The sequence below is a fragment of the Anopheles darlingi genome, chromosome 2, assembly GCF_943734745.1.
Source record: "Anopheles darlingi chromosome 2, idAnoDarlMG_H_01, whole genome shotgun sequence".
NCBI lineage: Eukaryota > Metazoa > Arthropoda > Insecta > Diptera > Culicidae > Anopheles > Anopheles darlingi.
The window spans coordinates 56831592-56858296 of NC_064874.1; the positions used below are offsets into that span (position 1 = coordinate 56831592).

The 26705-nt window shown below is 45.7% G+C and overlaps 1 protein-coding gene across 6 annotated transcripts in view; it reads left to right on the forward strand.

Moving 5' to 3' along the window:
• Window positions 1-26705, forward strand: part of LOC125948687 (disks large-associated protein 4-like) — a 34123-nt gene that overhangs the window by 6349 nt on the left and 1069 nt on the right. For 3 of the 6 annotated variants that reach the window (XM_049674987.1, XM_049674986.1, XM_049674985.1), the window contains exons 2-5: window positions 16529-17024; window positions 23428-25679; window positions 25766-25865; window positions 26628-26705. The exon at window positions 26628-26705 is cut by the window's right edge and continues 77 nt beyond it. In XM_049674987.1, the coding sequence (XP_049530944.1) occupies window positions 16955-17024; window positions 23428-25679; window positions 25766-25865; window positions 26628-26705 (2500 nt within the window). In that variant the 5' untranslated portion in view covers window positions 16529-16954. Of the gene's footprint in view, window positions 1-16528; window positions 17025-20128; window positions 20780-21392; window positions 21828-21891; window positions 23300-23427; window positions 25680-25765; window positions 25866-26627 lie in introns of those variants that run through there. The other 3 variants (XM_049674988.1, XM_049674990.1, XM_049674989.1) reach the window with 3 other exon arrangements.

Sequence of the window (26705 nt, forward strand, 5' to 3'; positions counted from 1 at the left end):
GTCTGGCTGGCAGCAACAGCAAACGGAATAATAAACCTGACAAATCCGCGAATCTTCCTCTAATTGAGGCTTTCGGTGTCGCGTACGTTCGCAGGGAACGCATTGGAAGCGATGCTGTGGTGGGCTCTTGTTTCTGGATCGTTAACCATTTCTTCTATTATCGTAATTAAAACGGCGACGAGCGTGAACGATTGAAATCAACTTGACATGCTCATCAATTGGCAGGTGGTGTTGGCGAGTGTGTCGAAAGTGATTAGCATACTTAATCGGTTGCTCTTTGTGTTTCACGATGGCAATCTGCTGAAGAGAGCTTTTAAGCTAGAAACGAAAGATAATATCCATTTATTGTGAACATACTGCAACGACTTCTCGACTAGAGTAAATGATATATCGAAGTAATAAGAAGCCATAATGTCTGATATCATTAAGGTTCAATTGGATTGAAGTTATTTATCAATCATTGCATTGTCGCTGTAAAACTACTGTCGAATAACAAGCAAAACGTTTTCATGCGCTACGGTTCGCAAGGGTTTTTTTTACCGAAAAGGTAAACTAAATACTTTACGAACGATTGCTTAATATCAAACAATTGCGAGTTAGTAACTGCACATGACTGGCACTAAAACCGTTATGCGATCGTTGCAACCATTCCGAGGAGCCATAGTTCGTTTTAAACGTTTATCGCCGTCAGTTTGTGTTTCTTTTACAATGTCTACCCTTAAGTTTCGGGTATCAATGGTTACATTTCTTGGTCTGTTGCGTTTAATGTCCTGCAATATTGTGCACATTTCTATCTGGTGCACTCTTTGTTTGTATAGCACAAGATCCATTCCTTTGGAAATACTAGGCTTGATTAATAACTTGAGTATAATCGTACACTCGAGTCTGCTAAATGGAAAATTTACTCCAGTAGTTCACTTCAAAGTTTCGTTATTCTGTTATTGTTAGTTTATCCTGATTGTTACGATTGTCAAAAAAAAGTGTGCCGGTAAGGTATCATAAATTTTCGTACAGCGATAAAGTGTAGTCGGAAAGTTAGATAATGTTTTTTTTTTAATTTAACCACTAAAGGTACTGAAGCATTTGACAAAACAATTGGGAAAACTCATGTCGCCTTTCTTCCCCTTTGTCCAAAGCAGGCGCATTGCGCTTCCGGTTTCTTTTTTTCGCTAACGTGCCACAAGAGGACATTGCCACGAGTTGTTACGTGGCCCATTCCGCTGCATTGGCTGAGTGTAGAAGGGAACGGGATACGGGACACGGTGGAGCTGATGATAGTTGCTAAATTACTTCATTACACATTCATCGGCACATACCTAGGGGGCTAGCTGATGTGTGCGCAGCATATCAGCGAGCATACTGGACTGTTTTAAGCAGCCATTGCTGTGTGTGTGGATTTTGCATCCGTTGTCCGGCGGTGATCGTGATGATTTCGGTAATTACCGCACACCGCATGGCCAAGTGCCGTCATGAAGCCATTACCGTGACGCAAGTGACGATGACGTCCCGTACTGATCATGATGGGGCGAGCATAGAGCAAATAGAGGTGTTAGTCTATCAAACTCGTTTATACTGTTTCCTCTATCATCGTTAGCTGCCAAGAGGAAGTACTTGTGTCATTAAGAGTAAGCAAACATAATTACACTCTGCTAGAGATTTATGATCTTCGGTAAAGTGCTTTTATGGATTCGATATGCATACAACATAGATTCTCGTTTTAATACGAACGCTTCTAAAATAATATTCGCATATGCTAAGCGCAGTACATACGCGCAGTGGTGACATGAAAGGACGGCATCCACGTTCATACAATCCATGGATTTCTGAATGTTGTGTACAGAGCTGCTAGAGAGTGGAGCGGATCTCAGCAATAAGAAAGCTGGAAAATAATATTTGCCCTAATTATAGAACTCAAAACTCCTGTTTATGAACCCGTATACACTGCGGCTGCAACTTCAGATTTGAGTTCGAATTGATGTTATCGATAGTGGTGCGGCGTGTGGGTGTGTGAAAAGCTCCGTGCATGATGGAATGCATGATCGTGGATGCCCACCCTTAAGGTATGCACACGTAATCAACTCTGATTACCATTCAGCAAGGGACGCGGAAGAAATTTCTTGGTAAACGATAAAAGACAGCATCATGTGATCGCGCAAGTGGATAGTCGCCGTATCGACGATCGATTGTACATCGACTGTCGACGATCGACTGTACATTAATACGCCGTACCTTTCTACGAATCACTGCTAGAAAGATGGACATAGATAGTGTTCCAGACAACGGAATCGTGTTTAGCATATTCATCGCTATCATTTCGATGAGCTATGACTAAGGTCGACGAGTCATGCGTGGTGGAATGGTGTTCGTAGTGCATGATTTCATCGAACGTCGTCGATACTAAATCCGACAGTTTAAAATGATTTGCATGGCAGTTTGTGGTGGACCCGCCTAGCCAGGCTTATTGCATTGCAGAGGTTGAAAGGTTTTGGGGTTACCAGCAGCAGCAGCCGCAGCAGTAGCATGCGTGTGTGGTTTGTGAGCTTGTGTTCCCCCCCAGGCACGGGCAGGTAGAGGTCATGACCCACATAACGCATGGCGAAGGAACACAATTGATGATTTTTATGCTCATGATGGTGGTGGTGGTGGTGTTGATGGTGTAGTGAGGAGAGGGTCTGACGATCATTGTGTGAATATAAATTTCACCTTCAAGTGTCACCAGGTTTGCAGCAGATTGTTGTGCTGTTTTAACGGCCGTGGCCCACACGGCGTCTGATGCGCTCGCGATTTAACCAGGAGAAAGAGAAAATAGAAAACCACCCTCTCCGGGGTGGTGTCATCCGTTGTTCGCGTAGCAAAAAGGGAACATCGACAGTTAGTACAGCTTTACACCTTCTCCTCGTCCTCCTTTTGGCATTAATTGCATCTTTGTTTCAAATATGGCCGTGCCCGTGTTGATGAGAGGCACAGGAGAAGAATGTTTCCCGTTTGATTCGCTGCTTAATTATGTTAAGTTGTTCTCCTCCTGGCTGACGAGCGGTGTGGTACCGTGTCGAAGAAGCACCAATTGGGCGTGATTGGATTCAATTCGATCTCGCGGCTCGCCGATGTAGTTAAATTAAACAAACAGCAGCTCGTCTGGAGTTGCTATAATGCCCCCAACGCAGCTGCGGGGCTACTTCTCAACTACTTAACGAGGGCGTTTGTTTACAAGCCCGATTGTACGTTTGCCATTGTTGGTGTATACCCGTCATTTACGCCAGCACAATCACTGCAAGTTGCAGCCGCCCCCGGTGTGTATCTCTCGATGGCGATGGCACTCCATCAAGCTGCAGCTCATTAGCATCCAGCGTGTAGTAGCGTCGTGGTGTGGCGTTGAGTTACATGTCCATGTCGAATGGTCACTCCATTTTCTGTGCTGTGCTCTAATCTCATGTGCTCTAGTCTGGTTTGGCCATTACGACAGACCGACCGACAAAAGGGGTATCCTTAAAAGGTAAAGTGTCGAATTGGGAAACGCCACAAGCGTGTGAAGTCACTTGCTGCGAGAGGGTAGCAACTGTAGGCGTTCGTTGGACGCTCGTTTTTGTCGGATAGTTTGTGGTTTGCGGCAATCAAATGGGGAACCGAAACTCGGGAACATTATCGATCACAATCTTCCAAACTTCTCCCGGTAGTGCAACGAAGGAGAGAAGCATTTACTAGGTTCGGGATTTCGGTTGATTGTCAGTGGCTGATGAGAGACACAATTTTGGTCCGAGGGTTTTAATTTGTTGGCGTTAGGGTGTTTCCTTTATTGCTTTATAATTGTTTTAGGCCGCCATTCGCCTTATTACCGTCGGTTTTTCAGAATTATGCCGATCGTAAAATGACTTTTTACGATCAAACGAGGGGTCGCACCAAGGGACGGTTAAGGCTGCCGAGATAAGGCATTTGAGATGCGCTGATTAGTTTAATCTGGAGGACTTGCACGAAATCTAGTTTTGGAGAAATTAATTTTAAAAGAAACTGTTTGAGGCTATATGAACTACATGAGTCACGCATATTGACAGTTCTGTACAATGAATTTCCAACCTGAAGCTGCAATAAGACCATCTTGGATCTGTGAAATAAAGTTTCTTCCGTGTTCGATGCGATAGAAACTTTTTTTCAATCTCTCCTTGACCATTCTTAATGGAAAGTTGCCATCGCAGCCTTCATACAGAGTGGCTTACTACAGTTAGATACCGCATGGGCATTGGGGCTTACTTGTATTTTCGCATGGATACTCGATTTGAACATCACACGCGCATCATGTTCCCACGTGTTACATTGGCGTTCCATATTAAATGCTTTCACCCTCGGCTGTAGCTCGATCCCGCATCACGATCGTCGATCTATCGCACAGTTACAGTTGAAATGAATTTTCTTCTTTCTCTCTCTCTTTCTCATTTAAATAAAGTGAAAATACTTTACTGGTATGCTATTGGGTGGTAACAATGGGAAAAACTCTGAGCCTCCACTCTCTGTCCCCCCGGTGGCTGGAATGATGAGACGGCATTAGACCGAAGGGGAAGGGGAAACCGGGGGGGCCTCAATCAGCTTCCGCACGCGCTTTCATTCGGTGTTAATCCAATTTTTTCGTACACTAATCGAAATGACTGCACCAAACAACCGATTGTTGGACGCTTTCGCGAATGTTGGGCGATCACGGTGGGACTTGGTGGCACCACCACCCTACGTCTGCCAACCTGCCGCCTGGTGAGCATATTTTTCCAGCATTAATTGTTGTAGCATTCGAAAAGGAAAAAAACAATCCATTTGCCATGATACTGTTGCTGCTGCTGCTGCTGCTGGTAGGTGTGAACAGAGTCACAGCGAGAGGTGTCGATTGGTGTTGTTTGCGATGCGTTGCGACGGTTGGACGGAGTCAAGATTGGTTGATTGGTTGGGAAACCAGAACATGAACGTTGGACGTTTTCTTCGCGCGTGTATATTGTGGCGTAAAAAGGGAACTGAGTTTTACTTTTTGGGGTGAGCAATGGGAGAAAACTTTCGCCGTTTGGTGTGTGGTGGACGTGAAACAACGGCATCGTTGGCGGATATCGTTTGATCTCAATACCGCCGAACCGGTGGTACGGTAGCACGATATACTCAATTGGAAATCTTGATTTTCCGTTGAACAAGCTTCGGGCATGTTACGCGGAACTCGCGGAACATGTAGTTTTACTTTTACTTTTTGTAGATTCGATTTGAACAGCGTCTCACTAAAGTTCAGTCGATTTGGGCTGGACCTTTGTATTGTCGTGCTCAGTACAAGTGAGCTTGAAACAGGAAAACGGAAAACTGGGCGTCATTTTGTGGGAGAGTGTCTCTGAGAGCAGAAGATTAAATCCAAGCGAAATGAAATTATCACTTCAAGTATTCAGTAGGATTAAATTGTTTTATCCAAATATGAAGCAACTAGTTAAAAACCAGAAACAAATGTTCTATTGATAGAGAACATACTGGAAAATACATTTCGCAATGTAGAAATCGCACTAATAACTTGTTAAATGTCATCGTAACTGACTACAATACGGAACATTTCTTCTTCAAAGTAAAAAGAAGTAAAAATGAGTTAAGATGTTTCAAGAGAAAAGAGGTACTTTAATGTAGTAGAATCTGATATGCTGGAAGGACTGTTGGGATAGTCTATATGTGTATTTATTGTTTATGTTTATTCTTGCAAAATACTCAAGGACCTTTTCTGAATGGTTATTGGAAGCCCTTTTGGCTAAAGCACCCAGGATGTCTAAATTCTGAAATACGTCTTTGTAACTGTACAGCCTTGAAGCTTAGATCTTGAAGTCGATGATTTTTACTATTCTAGAATATCCTATATTAGAAAATAATTCCTGGAGTAATTATGAAGACGAACTTCAGAGTTGATATTCGTTGAGATTCCCGTGGATATTCCTGATTGTAAAAATAGAGAAGATTGTCCTATACTCACCTGCGAGCAACATTCGCCAGACAGATACCTCTTGAAATAGCATAAAAATAGGGCGGAAACCTACATTCCACTGTGTGTGGCTCTGGGACACTGCGCAACACTCATCCGGTTCATCCGAAATCCGGTCGGATCGGATCTCTTTTTTTTTTAGGAAATGATTGCCCACCAATTCCATTTTCACGCTCATTTTCGGGCGGTCCAAGCCGTGCTGAATGACGTCTTCTCCCGAGACACAACGGATTAATGAGTCGTCTGCGTCATCGTCTTGAGGTGGTCCACCAAGGGGCTACCACCGCTCCACTGGTCTCGCTGGTTACGGAGCAGATTTGCGCTATCCGCTTGATTGGCCACAATAATTGGGGTTGATTCCGCCGTCCGCGTACTCTGAACTGTGTGGTCGGACTGATTGGGCCCTCCCCTCTTTAGGAAGAGCATTGTTTGGTGCATTTAATCGAGCATGGAAACAATGGGAAATGTTCAACAGCAGCAGCATAGCAGCACAGCTCATAAAACCATTAGAGAATCGGGAGGGTATTATTGGATTTCATATTTCTATTAGCCTGTAATCTTGTCGTTGATGTAAACACCAACGACGGTCCAACCGGTAATTTGAACACGATCTAGGTTAATTGATGTGCGAAAAGAAAACTTTTCGGTAGTTTTTGCATGGAAAGCTCGTTGAGATGAGAAAAGGTTTTGCTTCCCAAAAAGACACAAGATACATTTTTTGTAAAAACTTTTCCCCTTCAAGAGCTGTACCGATGACGTTGCACTGGACAGTTAGTAATGTGGCGGGTATCGACGATTGGTCAATTGGCCCTTATTCGTGTGCATTCAAATGGCACAATGCTGTTCGAAAGGAGGATTTGCTGATAAAAGTAGAAAGCAAAATTTTCAATTCGTGTGCCAGGTGCGCTATCAAACCCGAATCGAATGGAGACGCCATGTCGGTGCACATGTTACGAAGCCGGTAGCACCAAGTAACTGGTCTATTGTTGCCCAATATTGAGCCACGGATTGCACCAGAGCAACCCCCCATTTCCTGTTTCGTGAATTGCCATTGGCTGGCAGTCGACTTCCTCGATCATCCGCCACCACGATCGCCTGGAGAAGCCATCGTCGTCATAACATTCGGCAGTAGTGCTTGGCTTGGTCGTAACCATTGAAAACACAAAACTCTAGATACTGTGCTGACGATGCTGCTTGCTGCCGTCAGCATAATTGCTTTCATTTTATTGTCGCGATTAGTGGGTCGCGACCTACGTGCTCTGCACCGCCGTACACTACTCCACAAGGCGGCATTAGCAGAGAGTAAATTATGTGCCAGTTCATGGACTCTCTCGTTGTCGTCTCGTGAACGGCGGAAGCGCATAGCAGCTCGTACTAATTCCTCTTTCGCGGGTATCTAATTGTGACTTTCTTCTATTGGTTCACGGCGCGGGGTCGTCGTCGTGTAAGTCGTGCTTGATTGAAGTAGAGCGAAAAGTGGCCTATTCCATTTTGCACTAATTCAATTTCCGTCAGCTGGGAAGTAGCGGCAACTGAAGCTTGCGCACCACCGCCATTCGACTGTTTCTGGTTCGTTGTGTAGACTTTCTCACCGAGTGATATCAGTTGAATGGATGGTTAGAACTTGAAAGTCGAGATGTTTGTTTAATGTCTGAGCTCTGGCGTCTAGCAGCGTGTAATAAATCTGAATTCGTGAGAACATAAGGAGTGTATCTACTTTGTATGCTTTGCGGCTCAAGATTGATAGACTGAGATACAGTCGATCAATTAGCTGCTGTAACAAATTGCACAATTAGTGTCATGTAGAAGCCGCAACCGGCCGCCACCGTTGTGACGAGGAGCTAGTCAGCGTCACATCATCCATCGTGGTCACGCCGATGGTTTAACTTGCGCCCGTTCCTAGAAAAGGGCATCATATGGTACCCACACGACGACGACGAGACTCATGGGTGACTCCTTAAGATGACGCGGACGGACTGTTAGCGAGAGTCTCGTGCGGCGAAGATTCATGATGCAACTGCACGTGAGAGAAGAGGCTTGTGGCTGAGTTGAGGTTCGCCTTCGCCTAGCTTCTTCCCCTTACACGGACGTGCCACAAAGATGCATGATTGCATAAATTGTCGCGTGCCATGCACCAAACCGACCGTGGATCATCGTGCTCGCTGGATGCTACGGTGTGAAGTTTGTTGTAGTGTTGCGTTTCGTAAAAACTTGTCCGCTGTTTAGGTAAATAATCCGAAAGATGCACTTCGAATGGGGAGACATTGGTAAGCATCTCTTGGGTTCACTGGATACATGTATGCGTGGACAGACATCACGTGTTCAAACAGTGGCTACGGCGTTTGGGGGACTCGGATGTTTGGTGAGTTGAAAGTTCTGCAAACAAATGTATGTTTGACGAACAAACCATTACACTTTCGACGGGATAGTTTCTCGAAATATTGCTTCCGAAGTACGCTTAACGTTTTTGGGGGATCGTTTGTTTGTTGGAATGTTTTACACTCGGAGTACTATTGGGTAGAAGTGGTGGTAGAAGGGGTATTTGATGTGGTTGAAGTTATTGATCAACTTATGCTTACATTTTCACAGTTGACCTTATTATGTACTTGTAGGCGCTCTTCGTGAACGCTTCAACATGTATAAGAAGTGACTCTTTGGCTTAGAATAGATATTGTGCAAGAGCCTAACGCTTAACTTGACTTACTTTCTTGACTACAATTTGATACAATTCTTCGACATTTACAATATAGATTTTTCTTCAATATTCATGGCTTTATTTCAACCGAAGTAAAAGTATTCTCGCTAGTCTATCGATAGCCACTACTTTTTGCCATGTTTATGGCAATTTATGAATTCCGTTTCAGAGAAAAATATTATCTTCTTAATAAATATTTGGAGCCTTTGCATTATTTCAACCAGATATTCATTTTATGATAATTCCATAGGAAGTGATTCAATGTACAGTGAAAACATTTACCATCATACCAACATCTATGGTACCGGTTTTGCATCATATGATCGAACATTCTAATGTCTGTAGTCTGATTCTGGACGTTTTCTAACTAAAACTTACTCGAAACGAATGAATTTACATTATTCGTATACAGCTTCATCATTTTCTATTAGTCCAAATTGCACTTATTTAAACCTTTTATCGCGCGAGTTCGTCATAAATCCATTTCTCATTTGTTGTATCAATTCGATATAGAATCCCTTGCTTTTGTGCCTTTCGCGCATTAATTTGCGAGTGATTGTACTTCTTTCAATGTCTCCAATGCTTGTGGACGCCGATATCACATTTATTGTTGTCATTGCCATTGATTTGTGCCATTTGTAAATTTTGGTTTATTCAACTTTTGAAGATTCTGCGTATTATTGTTCGATTGCTGCCAATTCTTCATCAGCAACAAAGTGATAACCAATTCCGTCACTTCCATGTACATACGACGCTCTTTTGTTCGTGATAACGCAATTATTAGGATCTCTTCGCAAATAAAATTGTTCAAGGTTGGAATGCCACGCTTTGTTTGCAATAAGAATTTGGGTGATTTATATATGCTGATTTCAAAAAGGCTAGAGGCTTGCTAGAAACAGCACGACGTGTAAAACTGAACAAAATAATTCTCAGACGAATGAAAACTTCGTCACCATTCAACCTTATCACACTGGCTTAATTTACTCTGTTCCAAGTCTCAAATGTTTCCCAAACATTAGCGACCAAAGGCTGTCGCTTTCGTGTGTGAGACAGTCCATCTCTTTTCCCGTTAGAGTTTGGACTCGCATCTCACGATGGGCAGGAAGTTGGGAGCTTTTCCTACTGCTGCGTGCACTAGAATAGCTCCTGGAACACGGATGGTGGAACAGCGTTTCATGAGTTTCGTCGTTGATGGGAACCACAGTGAGTGAAAGGAGAATAGTTAATCCATTGTGACGCTAAATAGACCAAACCAGCGGTTTGTGATGGCAATAGAGTTTTCTTGGTCAAAAGTTTTGCTGGGAGATTTAATAGTAACAGCTTGCCAGTCACCTGCCACCAGTGGAAGATCGATATCTTGAAAAAAAAAAAAACTGGAGTAAAATGATATCTGAAATTGAAATCAAAAACCGGGAAATCATGCAATCAAACTTTTGGGGAATATAATTTTTTTTGCTAAGAAATTTGACTTTTAAAGTTCAGCGCAATGCCTTCCAGACATATTTTGCAATACGCAACTGTATGCTTTTACTATCGACTTTTCAGTGGATGTTTCGTAGTGTTTTACAGTCAGGCGAACCGCTCCCCTTTTTGAATGGCTTCTGGACTGCGTTCTATTTGTCGGCTCATTACCAGAAGACAAGGTGTAGTTTAATTTGATTAACGAGAACTTGACCAACCTGTTCCTGCTGGAAAGCGTTACAAAATCCAATTTTCGACGACGACGACGACCACCATAACGACGATGACGACGCGGACGACAACAACAACAACAACAACGATTGTCTGTTTGCTTGCTCTCAGGGAAACTCACCTTCCCCCCGGTGAACGCTTTCACCATTTTTATGTTGCCGTATTTTCCTTCTATTTTGACATTTGGTTTTTCCACTTTGAAGTCGTTGAACCTACCTAGCCCGGGCTCCGTTGGCGGCTACACAGGCGGGACAGCTGGCAGTGCCAGCGCTTAGTGCGCGTGACAGCAAAGAGACGCGCAGTGTTCGTGTCAACTTTCGCCGGAAGTGCGACCGCCAAATGCCACAGCATGAATGCATGCTCTCCGTGTACACTATCCGTTCGTTCGTGCAAATGTACGACAGCACAGGTGTAAGGTGACGTACCGGCTGACGATCGCGACGAGTTGGCTAAGGCTGGCGATCGTTATGTGATTGGAACTTATGCTCAATGCTGTGTGCATAAAACACAATCGGTTAGATCGATTGAAATGGATTAATGGATGATAGTGTAACACGTGTGACCGCTTGAGTTAATGCATCCAAATGGAAGCCATTCGTAACAGCAACCACCGACATGAGTTGTACGATCATCTCCACTTCACCGATGTGCCAAATCTGCCTTCAATATCCGCATGCAACAGTGTTGCAGATCTTCTTGTTTTTGCAAATCGCTGGCTTCTTCCTGGGTTGGGGCAATGAGAAAGTGGAACGATCATTTCGGACAGCAAGTGAAGGAGGGCTCGCTCATCGCTGGCAGATTAGATCGAACGGTGGTATCGGCTTTCGAGATCTTCCGGTGCCTATCATATCATCGATCCATTCGTGTCTTCCCTTCTGCACGGGGCCACATGCTTGCGTTTTGAGCGGTTTGAGCTGCGTGTGAAACAGCGAAAATTGCAAACACTGTTGTTGCCCCTCTTTTTTTTTTGCGAACCGGAAGAAACAACTTCACGCGATCGGTGGACTCCTCCTCCTTCCTTCCTTTCTTTCTCCATTCCCAGCGGAGTATTAGATGGTTGGAATCTGAAGATCAAGAGAAGCATATTTTCGACACGTCGTAAATCTTCCGTGTATTTTTCTTGTTTCATCTGTTAGACACGGAAGAAGCACGAGTTTGTCGTAGCTTAAAGAGGGGAGCTCTGTTGTGAGGGTGCGCTTCTGTTGTGCCCGCTACTAGCAAGACATAAGTCAGGAGTAGTGGCTTAAGGAGAGCATGTGTTAGATTAGATGCCTCCGCTGTCTACTACTCCTGACACGTCTGCCTCATCTAGATTAAAGCGCTGCGGAGCGTGTTTATGAGATCTCTCTGATTTCTGTTTCCATAAATCCATTTGCTACTGCTGCTGCTGTCTGGCAGACTCCTTGAACGACGAGGTAGTGAGTGAAAACAAAAGACTTATGATAGCGCGTCAGACGCGATGGCATTATGACACTTATATTAGACAAAAATGTCAAGCGTTTCGAGTAGGGGGCAGAAAGAACCCACTTTAGTGGGGAAGAATTTATGGACATGCATGGAACAGACGGGCACAGAAATAGAATAACATCAGCAAAACATCAGCTTTCGATTGTGGCCCAACTACGTAACGTTCTTCATCGTTTCTTGTCTAGAAGTGGATTTCGGTGGAGAAACAGTGCAAAGAATATGGTTTTCTTTAACACGATGCTACAACCCTTGACTCTCTCTTTCGGTCTTGCCACTAATTTGGCCCTCGTAATGCTAGCACTGGGATGATCAATTTAGATGATGGACAGCAGCGACTCTTAAGGGTGTTGCTGTTGAAATCTATGTCAACAGTGTTCGGCTTTCTATCTATCGAACTTCCACGTCGAAGCCATGCGAGGTTCCGGGGGTGAACGCAATTATTTCAATTTTTGGAACTTGGACAATCATGTGTACCCGTAGCTGGTGGAGGAGAAGCAGGTTCAAGAGGGGCTAATGATGATTGGCATCACACTTTTATATTAATTTATTATAAATTACGAAGCAAGAAAGAAATGTGTGCCGACACTGAAGACGAGTCTGCCGAGATGTGATTATTGAGATGGATGCGCGCGGGGGTTCGTTGAGAGCATCTTCAAGGATCATACTGCTCTGTTGAGGTGGTGGAGCTTATTGGACGATCGGCGTGCTGCATAACGACGCGGCACCGTGGCCGATGGAACATTTTAAATGATTTCTTCCTTACACCTCAGGGGTAACATCATTTGCATATGTGTGTTTCATTCAATTTGGAATTGCAAATTATCACCACGGTAGTTGCCTAACGCTCCTCTCACGTCCTGCCTTCCATGCCTTTCGAATATGACGTCGTGCCTGGAGGTGCGTTTTCGGTTTGCTTCGCTCAGGTTACGGTATTTACGGTGCTCTGTGCTGTTCCACGCCTTTTTATGCGTGTGTGCACTAATTTCGTGGCTCATTTGGCCGGGTAGTAGAGGAAGAGAGGAGGAACACTCTCGTCTTATTTGCTCTCTCCTGCTACTATTGCAGCGCTCCTGGGTAACTTTTTAATTAGCATTTTCATCTACTTTCACTCACGCGCATCGTAACACGGACGCAGACGCGGACTGGTGTGCGGTGACTGATGGCCGATGCATTCGTGTACCAGAGGAAATGGACGAATTTCCCAATGGCTCTTGCGCTAGAGTAGCATTTCATATTGTGATCTGCATTCATAGGAATGATTCAATCTTGCTTAGCGAATGGAAGGTTATATAGCGGCACATTTCCGATTTAGATTACTTCCGGTGTGTTGTGGTCTCTTTTGTGGGTGCTTATTTGGACTCCCCATTGTAGATCGTGTTTCTTGTGTTGTGAATTTTGGATCCATGAGAGAGTAAGTGATGTAATCTTGTTAAGATCTGCTAACTAGGCACGCTAAGATGGAACCTTGTACTCTCATTTAGTACAACGGCAAAGGGCTTCGTGAAAGAGTTACAGCGAAAGGCGACTCCAAATTCTGATCAGAGGCCTTGTTTGTAAAACATCAAGATTGTGGTTCCGCGTGAAGAGATATGAAAGTGTTCCATGGATGATGTTTATTGGCCTTGTATCGATCTCGATGTCGATCTTGTTCCGAAATGATAGTCTGCGATCGATCGGTTTACTACTGTACATGCTGTAGATTGTTGTACGCTGCAAATGCTGCTCATTGTAGTAACCGATACTACTATTGCACACAACAAATTGCGCCATAGCACCATGCAAGGTTCCGGCTGGTACAATTGATGAACATAAATCGCTTCGCTATCAGCGATCATGTGTAGTGACTTTCTCCGTCATATAAGCCGTCTGTTGTCTGTTTTGGGTCGAGATTGCATTGTTGGAGCATGTCTTTATTTGGTTGACAAAATATGAAACATGTGAAAGTCACTTTCCTTAACGAAGGAGAAGCAATCTCCACCAAAACCGTGGGCGATCGAGCATAAGCGATCGATAAATTCACGTTGTACACCAGAAAATACTGTCCAGTAAAAGGACACAAATCCTTCGTCAGTTTGCTATCCAAACGCCTTAAAAAGACTTTTTGCTTGTTCACCGAAGCGAGGAAGTGGTTGTTCGCGTGGGCATTGGTTCCAACTAAGGTGCGAAGAACGGCTACCTCAAATTTATCTCTTTTTCGGGAGTTTTTTTCCCGTTTCGTTGTGTCTGTTACCTAATCCAATCTGCTATCGCTGGTGGCAGGACGCCAGTTTCGCCAGCAGACGAACCAATACCGGCAGACGGAATTTCGTGGTAGCTGGAATCGTGTGGGACGTTGGTACCCTATTAGTACCAACCGACATATTTCTTCACCATTGAACCGAACGAAGCGGTACTAGATTTATTCTTTCTCGACAATTTAAAATTACATTTCCTTTTTAAGCACTAGAAGAGGATCAACCGGCGTTGACCAATACTGATGCAATGGTCTTATGAGCTCATCGGTACAACTGAAGCGTCATGGTGACGTCATGGTCTGCGATTTGGCGTGATACGTTTCACCGAAAAGCAGGGATGTTGTCCGCGTAATTGGTAGATGAAATTTATTGCCTCGGGGACACTTCAATCTATGACCGTCGCCCATCATGTTTGGGTTCGTTCGGTGACTCACTTTGAACACTCCTGTAAGCGAAGGTTCTGTTGGGTTGGGCGGCGCATAGGGAGCTCCCTGGTTTCAACTAAATTTTCAATTACAGAGATTAATATTTCATTCATTGCGGCGTAGTTCTTTCGGTCTGACTCATCGGAAATGTAGTTTAAATATATTTGAACCTCTTTCTCAGATATTCTGTGTAACTGTTGCGTCTTGTCGCTGTCACTGTAATGCTATCTATAAACCCATTAAACTCAAAATGGAAACTCAGCATCGTAGTGTAGCTCCCTTTCGGAGCATCGAAAACGGTGTTCCTAACTGCACATCCATCCCTCGATTAATGACAAGATTTTTCAGGGGACAAACCATGATGCCGCAGGCTTTTAGTTTAATGGCCTTACCCGATCTCATCACTCCATCGTCGACGTGGTGGTGCTTGTCGCCGTCGTTGGCGTGCGCTAGAATCCTAGAGGTGAGCTCTGCGGTCCTCTGGGGTGCTGGTGGTGAAGTGTATTTTCGATTCCTTTTCGCTCCCCACCAAAAACGGTTCACGGTTTGTTGCAGTTCGACCGAGCCCGCGGTTTCACGCACGATGTGCATCGCGCTGCATTTGGGAGGAACGAAAATAGAATAATCTATTTTAGAATACCTTTCCGAGCGATGGGGAGGTCCACTTTTGGGGATGCCAGATTAGAGAGGGAAGGGTGGCAATGCGTGTGAGGTGGGATTTAGATGATCTCGCTCTGCCCGACTGTCTGATGGTTCTGACTGGCTTGAGACACGTTACAACACGGAGCTCATTTTGGGCGCCTTCTTCGCTTTTTGATGGAAAGCGCTTGATAGATAAACTGACTCGCTGAGTCTGCTGACCTAAGAGGTCCATTTCAATCCCATCTCAAGCTCTTGAAATTTGAATACTCGTCTAAGGGCGACATTATGCGATCGTTTAGTAATGTTGCATCGCTGGGTCGCAGTTCTTGAACCAGAACCGATCCGATTTCAAAGGTCTGCATCGAAATCTAAGTGAGCTGGGAGTTCTCCAACCAGAGCTCCAACCAAAGATCTGCATCTTCATGCTGATGCAAGCGTAGCCGCATACACTAGCATGCCCAGCGCATCGCATGGTCTCGTGTTCTATGTTGGCCCCCCTTCCCTTGGTGAGGAAATGGTTTCTAAAATAGAGACAACTCATCGTCAACTGCACTACACACACACGGTTCCACCGTTCCCCGTGGAACGCATTTTGCTTCCGTACCGCCGCTGTCATCCATCGTCGCATGCGACTCTGTGACTGTTCTCTTCGTATCATTAGACCACACCCCACCGGTGGTGACATTTTCCTGGTTTAAATATAATGAGTTTTCCACCGGCGGCGAGGAGATGAAGAGGCGGTGTGATGTTGGCCATTGACTGTGTTCTAGCTTCTTTCCATTCCGCGATTTGCTCATGTTAATATGATCACCGTTCACTCAATGCGTTCACTAATGCATGCGTTTGCTTCTTCTTTTCACAGATTACTTCGATGAAGGAAGTAGGTGCACTCGGTACCGGTGGCGCGTTGTAACGGAGAGTCGTCGAGTGCTGCCAACGAGACGAGCGATTTAATACTATAGCGTAGAAGAATGAGCGCTTCTCGAGTGCACTCGATGGACAGAATATCTCAATTGTGTGGCGACACAGAAAAGCGACCAGTGTCACAGTGCATTTTTAGCTAAATTCCGGGAGCATCACTAACTGTACGGATGTCACAAATGTCTAGCTGTGGTGTGTTCTACTCAGAACTCTAGCTTTTACTGAGAAGTTTTTTTTAATGGTGAACCTATTTCAACAGTTTTTCATTAACAAAACGAGCCTTTGTTGGCGAAACGAACTTGGCAGAAGAAACTATTTTGAAAGGAACAGAAAAAGGCTCTTCGCGTTGTCGTGTCGCGCTCGGTTGGTCAACACTGGATCACGTAGTAAACGAAGAGTGTTTGCTCTCTGTTGGAACCATTTAAATCTTTATCTCTAATGTCTGTTTGGTTCTGGTGTTTTTCTCTTTTAGATTTGAAGTTTAACTCGTTCTCGTGGAAAAAAGTGCTTTGTGTGTCCGGTGTATTCCTTGTTAGGAAGTCCAAGGGAGTTTCCTTGAAGTGCAACATCTCACAATCCACAGTTCGCACAGTGAATGCGTGAAGGAGGTGTGGCAGTGTTGGTGGAGTGGAAGTGGATCCGCCGGGGGATACAGTTTTATGCATCCTAATTACGAGCGTCCGGCTACTAGTGGTGGCCATACCAGCGTGGAGGACGGTGTAGCCACTTCCCACGGACATCCGCGATCGGTTCCGCTGGTGGTGGTGGTAGTGGTACGTTAAGAGACATTCACCAAATCCAACCAGCGACCAGTAGCAGCACGGGACAGTCCGTGAGCTGTTACCGTGAGAAAGAAGGCGTTCGGGGCGATCTACCCTTCTGTCCCCGCGGTTGGAATATGGATAGAAGTGTAGATTCCATCGGTAGTTGCTCGCTGGATGTAGACGCTGATTCGACTGATTTCTCTGGTAGGTGGTGCTTCGGTGTGTTGTTAATGATGTTAAGTGGATTTGACGCATAAAAATGATAAAAACCGAGCCAAAGATGGCGCACTTGGCTGTTGCGTATCGTGCGATAACGCTCGTAAGGTGAGCTCACGCCATTCAACGTCGTTCCGGGTGTTATCCATCAAAAGCACGCATGTGTTGTCACTACGGCCACTGCGGATGGTGGGCGTATATTGTCACATTTGCCACGCCAAACCGGAAACACAACACAGAAACGTCTACAGTGGTGGGCCCCCGTCGTCTCGCGCAACGTTAGCTCGATAAGGAAGCTCGGGCGCGATTCATTTTTGGATGTCTCCCTGGAAAGCCGTCCCAGCAGCGATCGTTTACGCGATGGCCAAGCACCAGAGGGAGACCGGTGACATTGAAAAAAATCGTCCAACTCGAAAGGAATGTTGGTGAATCGGAAAGACGCCGCACCGGAATGGCTATGGTTTGAACGGACCAAACAAATCGTAAAAATGGGGAACCGGTGCCTCAAAAATGGTGCCAAAATATAACACGAGCACACGTACGAGGTTTGAGCAATGCCGTAAATCTCACTTGCCGTGGCTTAATTCGTCTTGAAACCTTTCGGGAACGGAAGACGCCTAATGGAAGGCGGCACAAAAGGCAGAAGAGAAGAATGGTAATGGTCGAGAAATGCGTTTGTCGCGTGCGGGCGTACGGACTGACGACCGGCAATGGCCGAGCGTGCGTGACTTTCTGGTTGAAGCCATCCTCCTTCCTTCTCCTCCTTCTCTGGTGGAAACAGGATTCTGCATGCCGCCGTCGCGCCGACTTCGGGCGGCAAATGGAAGGGGATGTTTAGTTACTCCGGTTAGTCTGGTTTGGTTGTCGCCGGCAGAGGCAGAAGAAATGCTAAATGTTGAATGGTTTTAAGACAGGCCAAGGTCAATGTCATGCTGTTGTGCTTTGGAATACTGGTCCTTGAACCAACCAACCACACTCGGAACCACGTGGGATTGCGCGCCCACCTTTGGGTGGTTTCAGTGAAATGGGATTGGAAGAGAAGGTACAATTGTCTCAGACCTGCTGCTTTTTGGCCGCCTCCGCGAGTGTGCGTTTTACTTTGAGGTAATTCGTGTGACATTGGCACTATTAGTTCCATGTTCATGGCTTATTGCAAACCTTCATGTGGACGTCAATGTTAAAGGCTTATGGGATGGTGTCAATACAGTGATCGACATTCCTGTACCCGCACCTAGAGTTTCTGAGAAGTAAAGCTCGTGGATGTCAACATGCAACTCTTTTCAAAAAGCTTCGTTTCAAGACCATTCAAGACACCATTCTTTTGCCCAAGTGGTTGGCTTGCATCTTAGATTGCATTCGTTTAGACATCTTCTAGGTATTTTTTTGCAGACTGGATTAGGTAAATGAACAGTAAGAGAACAATATTCATTTCAACGAATTCAAATGGTACTACGCTTCAATACTAAAAAAAATAAACAAACAGCAACATTAGCAAACAAAATACTATTAAACATGCGGATACGAAGTGGCTATACGAATATATCAGCTATACGTCAAACTAGCAGCTCCTTTAATATGTTTAACGGAAGACTAGTCTAATTCTACTTAAGCTGAATAAGCCACCTGGGGCTATTCGAACGTCTATCACTGTAGTATTGATTCTATTAAGCTGAACAGGGGCGAACCTCGCTATAGGTGGGTGTTTTGGGGCATCGAAAACAACTTCCAATTATTTCTTTCGTTGTGTTCTATCTTTAAGGCGATAGGGATCGGCATCACCTTGACATTTGTGGAAGGACGCGATTGTACATCAACGCTCATCTACTTCACACTACTAAAGTCTACCCAATCTGAGGGAATTCGTATTGAAATCAAATATTCAAACTATCGTGACGGTAGGCTAACCGGTCGTACTGCTGCTTATCGCGCACTAGGAACCTGTTCAGCACTACTGTCCGTCCGGTTGCTCGCGTTAATCGTTGGATATGGAAAATCAATGATGCCGATCCGACGAGATCGCGAGGTAGGCAGCTTCATCTTCTTCTTCTACTACCCGGTGCGGATCATTCGGCTTTGATGATCCATTTCTGGGTTTGCAAACGATAATTACGCCCCTGGTCTGACTGGTGGTTGCGAAACCAACGATCGACCACCAGCACACCGTGTACTTAACGCGTAATGTCTCTTTGATAGCATGGCTTGGCGGCGAGGTTGGTCGATGGCGAGCTTACTTCATTCTACGGCACGCAGAGCGTATAATCCGTTCCAGTGGATGGATAGTCGTTGGTCGTTTTCGCCGGCAAATGTTGTCTATTATCGATTAGGCAGTGGTTCAACTGGTTTATTGGATTTACTTGCGTTTACCCATCCATATAACCAGCCCGTGCTCTAGGGTTCTTAGAGACCCATGGTACAGAGAATACATTTGCAGTGGTGGGCACAGAAGGCATCCTACACTTCTAGCCCCGAAGGTCTCGGGTTGGTTTACAAAACGCCTTCGAACCTACCAATCAAGAGCCGCAAGGAAAAGGCTTTTTTTGGAAAGCTTTCACTTCATACAGCTAGAAGGGGCAAGCGCATTGTTGCGATTACCAAACCACCCGGCCCCAAAACACCTCCACACGATCGTGCACTGTCAGTGGTGGCCGCAGTGACGACGATCGTACAATTCCTAAAAAGACTGCGCGCGCGAAAGCATGCGTGAGTGTCACTATAGTGTCTAGCCAGGGTACGGCGGCGACGACGACGACGACGCCGGCTCGATTGGTTACGCGCGTTGGCGTAAGGAACCGAAGCTGCTGCTCCACCGCCGCCGACGCATAAGGCATGCTCTCTGCTCTCCATTCGGCCTGAGCCGAAGTGAAGCGCGTGCGTTGCATTCAAATGTGCCGCCGTGTGAGGGCTAGGAGAAGGGCGCTCGAGGAGTGCACTTCGGTTGCCTCTCCTACACGATACTGGGTTCACAGAGCCTCAACGAATTTGAGACAGCCAGCAGCCAGCCAGCCGGCACTTTCGGTTGCGTCATAGAAAAAGGCGAAATGAGTTCGATGTTTCGAACGAAGGTGGTTCAGAGTCGTGGGCTGCTGTCGTAAGGCGAGAACTAACCAAAGCACGGGAGAGACAGAGCGAAAGAGCGAGAGTGTGCGTGGTAGTCGCGACAATTACTACACGCGAACCTTCGGGTGGTCGTCTTCGAGGGGATCCTGTGCCGTGCGTCTGAATGGTTGTTGTTGGGCCCCCCTTTTCCAGTGTACGTTCGGCTGTCGGTTCGAGCGGTTATAGCGGGCTTAAGAAGTGAGAAGTCTGTGAATCGCGCCGTGAGTCACCGCTTGTAGTGCTGGAGCTTATCAGCTAGAACAGTGACGGAAGTGTTGGCTGCTCACTTAAGGGAACAGATACGAATAATACGGCTGAGCATTTAGTGTTATTCTGTGTCTCCATTACTATTGGTCTTACTCGAATGATAAGCAAATCGTATAACCGAGGGAATCCCAAAGAAGCTGTACGTGCCACAACACAAGGAGAAGTGTCCATCGTTGACGCATCGGGGTGGTACGCCCGTCCAGAAAACCAGTTTCCGCGCCAAAGTGCGTTGTGCGTTGTTGTCGCGCATACTTAGATGGTGACGCAACGTTGTGCAAAGCGGCCGCTCTCAAGTGTGTGACGCAGCTTTCCGATCGGGAATTGTTTTGATTGGAGTGATTGGACTTCCGGAAGGTGACCATAAGTCCTTGTCCTTGCGTGTAAGTTCTCACATACTGGTGCCTAGTGGTTATACAAAATATCTTGCAGAGAGTGTAGAAGTGAAGCATGGTGTTGCGCTGGTCACTGATGGCTATTTGTAGCTAAACTTCCGTTTTAAAGTTGCGAAACCCGCAGGGGCGCCAGCTGTTCCAGATCCAGTGCAACAGCAGCTGCAGCACCTCGCTCTGTTTTGTGCCGCAGGCAATTCGTGTCGTAAAATACTTCCTCGATCGACGTAAAATGCGATCGATCGACCGATACATTTGATGGTCTTTCTAACGTGCTCCATTGGTTGCTAACAGTGGCTGCTGCTGCTGCTTAGGACCGGGAGCGTACTTCGTGAGGATTGACTACATTTGGCAGGTTCTTACGGCTCTCTGCTATTAAAATCACTGACAGCTGCTTGTGTTGAGAAGCACAGATACCAAGTGTTTTCCTTGTCCTTGTTGGTTGCCGTACGCAATTCAGTTCAGTTCACCCACGTGGTTCAATCGGTAACTGGAATGTGGGTGTTGTGTACTGTGTGTGGCGCCGATTCATTGGCTGCAATTGATGCAAATGGAGACGATAAAGTTGCGATCGGCGAATGCAAAAGTGGGGGCAATTTAAGATCTCACTCATTCGTGGTAGTGTTTTAGTAGAGATGTAACTTGTTGTAACAACAAGGGAGCGAGATGGTTTCAGTAACAAACTGAGTATGGTTTTAAGAGAAGTTGCCGCTTCTGGTTGGGAGTAATAAAGTCATTAAATAGGTCGGCTTTAATGTAGGGCATTGCAGCAGCTTTCGTGTGATCAACAATAAGCGTTCGATGCGTTGTGCGGTGCATGGCATCGTGTCGTTTGTATGTTTGTTTGTTTGAGTGTTTTGTGTTGATAACGCTATCGGTAAAGAAAAAAAAACATTGAAAGCGAACAGCAGGCTGACGTTATCGTACGCGACAACGTTCAGTGTACGTGCGCGATGGGTGAAGGTTACTCTCCCCGATGCACAATCGGTCACTCTCATTCACGATATACGATAGCTCCCAGGCTGTGCCATTTCACAGGGTATGACCACTCAATCAATGTACACTCTATCACCCCATGGTCCATGTTGAAAGCCTTCATTTCACTTTTCTTGCGTCGAGAGAGAGAGCGCACGGATTGCGTACCAAATAATGCTACTGATAAGACATACCAGTGTGTGACCATTGGTGGTTCCATCGAGAGTAAACCAGTGTATTTGTGGCGGAAAGCAACGCCTTTTTAGCACTTCCTGCGGACCATTGCGTGTGATGCGATATTCGAAAGTTTGGTTACTGTTGCGGTGCCTCATATGGAACACGAAAATGGATTGTTAAATTTGGGGTTCGAGGAATGTAGCCTGATGTTTCCGTGCGCAGCCAGTTCATGCCATCGAAGTTTATTTCGAAGCGTTAATGTGTAGCCTGAGTTGTCCACGGGATGGCATGTCAATAAATCTTGCGTTTCGTGTGCGACTGGTACCCCGACGTATGACAAATCCTTGAATGGTTCGAAGTGTTTGTCCATATTGCTTCGCGCATTATCTTCACGTTGACAGTACCACCGAGTTCGAGGAGGAGGATTTGTGGATCTCTCAGTGAGGCTGAAAGTCCTCATGAAAAGGTCATGTATCATCGATGAATCCATCAAAAGTGTTACCTCATTTGTCGGTTGGTTTCGCTCTGTCGTGTTCAATTTCGAACTGCATTATTTGATGGTTAAATGGGATTTTCTTGTCCATGGTCCTGTTTAATGTGACCTTTGGTTTTATTTAACCCTTTTGCGGGTTAAATATCTGGGTTTTATTATATTTCTTCTATTATGATACTTTGGATAATAATGGGCGATTGGACCAAGGGGGGACGATAACTCAATTTGTAGGACATGTTTTCGCCATCCTGATTATTCGCGAGACGCCATGAGTAGAGCCGACCAAGGTAGTCCTTGAATTCATGCCCTTCAATAGTGCGTACCGTTCCTTATGATTGACGATTCGTAAGTGAAGAACTCCAAGGTAAAAAGCAGATTGTGTATAACTTCATGGTCATGGTCAAAAGGGTCTGATGGCCGATGAGGCTGGAGAGCAAGCAAATCAACCCATAAACACCTACGACGCCCCATGGTGACGTCGTACAATCCCTTGGAGCGACGTTTGGAACGTGGTTTTATGGCAAGGAGTTTTGCGGTAATTTACGACCCTGCGGTGAACTACTGGGCGTAGAAAGCCGTCCGCGTACGGTTATTTGTTTTATGGTTAGTGTTACGCGCTGGAGAAGCAAATCGATTGCCGATGCCGATGAGCGGTGGGACAGTTTAGTACTGAAGGGCAACAACCATCGCAGGAAAAGGACGCAAGTAGCGATCATTAAATGCTAAATCCTCTTGGAGAGGGCGCCCCTTGAGTTTGAATTTATTAGCGGTCATTGAGTCCGACCTTTGCAAAGTGGTCATTCGATTTGTTAATAAACTTGGCCATGACGAAAGTGGGTCGTTGAGGTAAAGGTTTTTTGCGGAAGGTTAGTTATTTCGGTTAAACGATAGCGGTGACCATTTGGTTTGATCTTCACATCAATATTGTAACATATGATAGTATTTTGATAAACAGCATTTTTAATTGTTTTTTTCTTCCTTTTTCCATGGACAGATACATCAGGAGAACTAAACTTTCTAACGCCAATCTCAGGCAAGGACATTACGCGAGAATTTACAGCTGGCATTAAGGAGCGCTGCATGATTCCGGTGATCAACTGTCAGGCAGTAACGAGCGTTCTGGATCCGGTGACTGGGCATATTAGCACCGTTCTCACAACGACGGCCTCGCCCTCACAGCAAGCACCAGTCTCTCAGCAGCAGCAGCAGCAGCAGCAGCAGCAGCAACCATTGCTTGGCGGTGACACAGTTACATCGCAAACCAGCAAGAAGCCTAGCTATCTGAACCTAGCCTGCTGTGTGAATGGATACTCGAATCTGACGACGTACGATTCAAAGCTTCGCCAGGACATTAATAAATCGCGTGAAGTGTCACCGAGCCGTCCGATCATTGCCACGCTGCACTATAACCGTACTGAATCATCTGGTACCGGTGGTGGGACCGGTCACCTTCTGACGGCCCCGACTCTCAGCTACGTCAGCATGAACAATACGATCAACAACAACTACAGTGGTTCTACAGTGGGCGGCACTGGTCAGCTAAGCCTTGCCGGCAGCAGGATGTTCAAACTGAACGGCAGTGCCACCTCAAACGGGGTTGGTCGCCTACGAGGAATGAATGGAACGGCGAATGGTGTGGGTGGTGGGGGAGCCGTTGATGTCACCGATAATGCAGCATGTGTGTTGTTCAATGGCAATGGTAGCTTCGCTGGTAGTGGACTGCGTTCCAAGGTGATTTCATCGCAATCACAAATCAGTAGCATAACGCGCGATGATCCGTCACAAATGACTCCGAAGAAAAGCTTTATCCAGCAGCGTGTCGAGAAGCTGTACGGTGCGACCGAAGGTGTTGTTATCAACAAGCAGATCTACAGCAACAGTGAACGCAAGTACCTTTACAACATTGCGAATGAGAACAATGGGACTACCACCAACGGACTAAACTCAACGACGACTGCCGCGCACACCGGTAAAGGACACGTTCCAGTGCTCAACGGGAGCGCGTGTGGAGCAAAGAATGGTTCAACGAACTTAACCAACGGTGGCACTCACTCACGCATTGTGGATGAAAATAACAAGCTGATCGAGGGCGATGAGCAGTCGCAGGATGATGCCGATGTGGAAGCATTGCCAGTTTTGCGACATTTGCGGCCTGAATTCCGTGCACAATTGCAAATTTTTTCTCCAAAGAAAATTCCAAAACCGTCCCCTAGCCGCTCCTCGACGACCACTGCAGCAGTGAATAGCGGTAGTGTTGTTCATCACACAAACGGGAGTCATTGCGGTAGTAGCGTAGAGGAAACGCTGTACTCTCAAACGCAAAGTAATACCACAACAACGGGTCAGTATTCGTCGCTTGAGAGCAATCTCAGCGACAAGCGGCAGGAAGAGTATTCGTTGGAGCAATTGAGTGGCGAAACTGTTCGTCTCTCGATCACTACCAACGGAACGATGTCCACGACGACGACAACGACAGAGAAGAGCATCGAATCGAGGAGCAGCGAGTACCATCATTACCAAGAAACCATCAGTCACCATGGTAACGACACCAGTACACTGCAACACACTGTGACGGATCCGTCTGAAAAGATTGTCTCGTCTCTGCCGGTGGTGGTACCATCGCCATCTGCAGTAGGCGCGGCTGACGTCGACGTTTCTAGCCGACAGCAGGCCGAATCGCTAGTATCAGTGGCAACCGCAAATAGCGCTACTGTGCCGGTCGACATAGTAGGACAGCAGCAGGAGGAAACCCCAACAGCATCAGTCAGCTGTGGTGTGCTCGAGAACGACATACAACAGAACAGTGTCGCCGAGCAGCAGGAAGGCATTTACGGAAACGATTCGCGGTATATTGAATCGAAGGTTTCGGCAAGCGACAAAAAGGAAGCCAGTGCGGACGGCAGTGTAAATGGTGGTGACATTTTAAATTGTGATATTCCTTCGGTAGAGCAAAAGCGTACAGTGGAGGAAAATAGTATGCACACAGCAATGAATGGTGTTGGTGGTGTGAATACAACGATGGCGGCCGATCTTGAAGGCATTTCATCGAGTGGAAAGGATATTACAGCCAAAACAACAACGGCGGTGGCCACCAGCAATGGTAATAGTGTCTCCAGTCACAACAACATCAACAACAATAATAACCATGAGCTCGACGGCAACTACTTCCTGCAAATCCTGCGGAATGAGCAAAATCGTTTGCAAACAATGGCTACCGAGGTGGAAAACGAGATGCAACAGTTGAAGGTAAGTGTGCGCGGTTTGTGTGGGTGGGTGGGTGTGTGCGTTGATGTTCGAAACAGGTCGCTGATGGGGTTTTATTTTAATTTTAGTCCAATGGCGTCGTCCTGTGTGAGGATATCAATGGCTACTTACTGGTCGCTATTGGCAAAGCCCGGCTGCTGTGCTCGCAGAAGATGAAACAGTTTGAAGGTTAGTATATGCCGTTAAAACGAGTTAGTGTCCGGTTATTTGTTTCAACCTTTTCACGGACTACCTTCAGCATGTCCGATGGTAATCGTTCAGCATGATTGCTTATCAATTAGATTAGTCGTGTGCGCATGTCATAGTTTTAAGATACTGTTATCAGCTTCTAAGGTTTAACGACGCAGGTGACAAATGATATTTTTTCCCTTTTATCCATCCCTATCAGTTAAAACCACCATGATCGTAATTTTTTTTCTATTCCCATTTTTTATCCACCATCATTCGCTATTGCGAGTGGGATAGAAGCGCTTGGCAATCTGTCACTGTAGATGTAATCTATTCATAGATTGTTTTTTTGTTATGTCTTATCACCCATAAATGTGTACTAGTAAACAATGCCTCAGTGTTAAAGCGTAGCATCGGCGATTTGAAAAAATAACTATTTGAAAATTCTTCCGGCAATAGGCGGGTAACGGTAATGAAAGGCCATGGCATCCATTACGTTCAGCGATTCTGCTGCGGTTACCACTCCTTAGCCTTGATCAACGCAATTCATTATCACTTCCTTCTTTTTGTTTTTGTTTTGTACGTTCGGCAACTTCATGAAGCAGCAGCTGAATTTGTTTCTTACATTCTCTGTTGTCTCCTATTGGAGATTTGTAGTAGTAACGTGCTTTGCGCAATTTTATGAATTCATATGACAGCTTTTCCGGTACTCGATGACTCGCTGATGATAATTTGTGTAAAATGTTTTATTACTTTCATTAGGATTGTGCTACACAAACCTTAATCAATCGCCCGACGAAAAATTCCAAACAACGGGCGAGGATCTGCGAGGATTTTGGG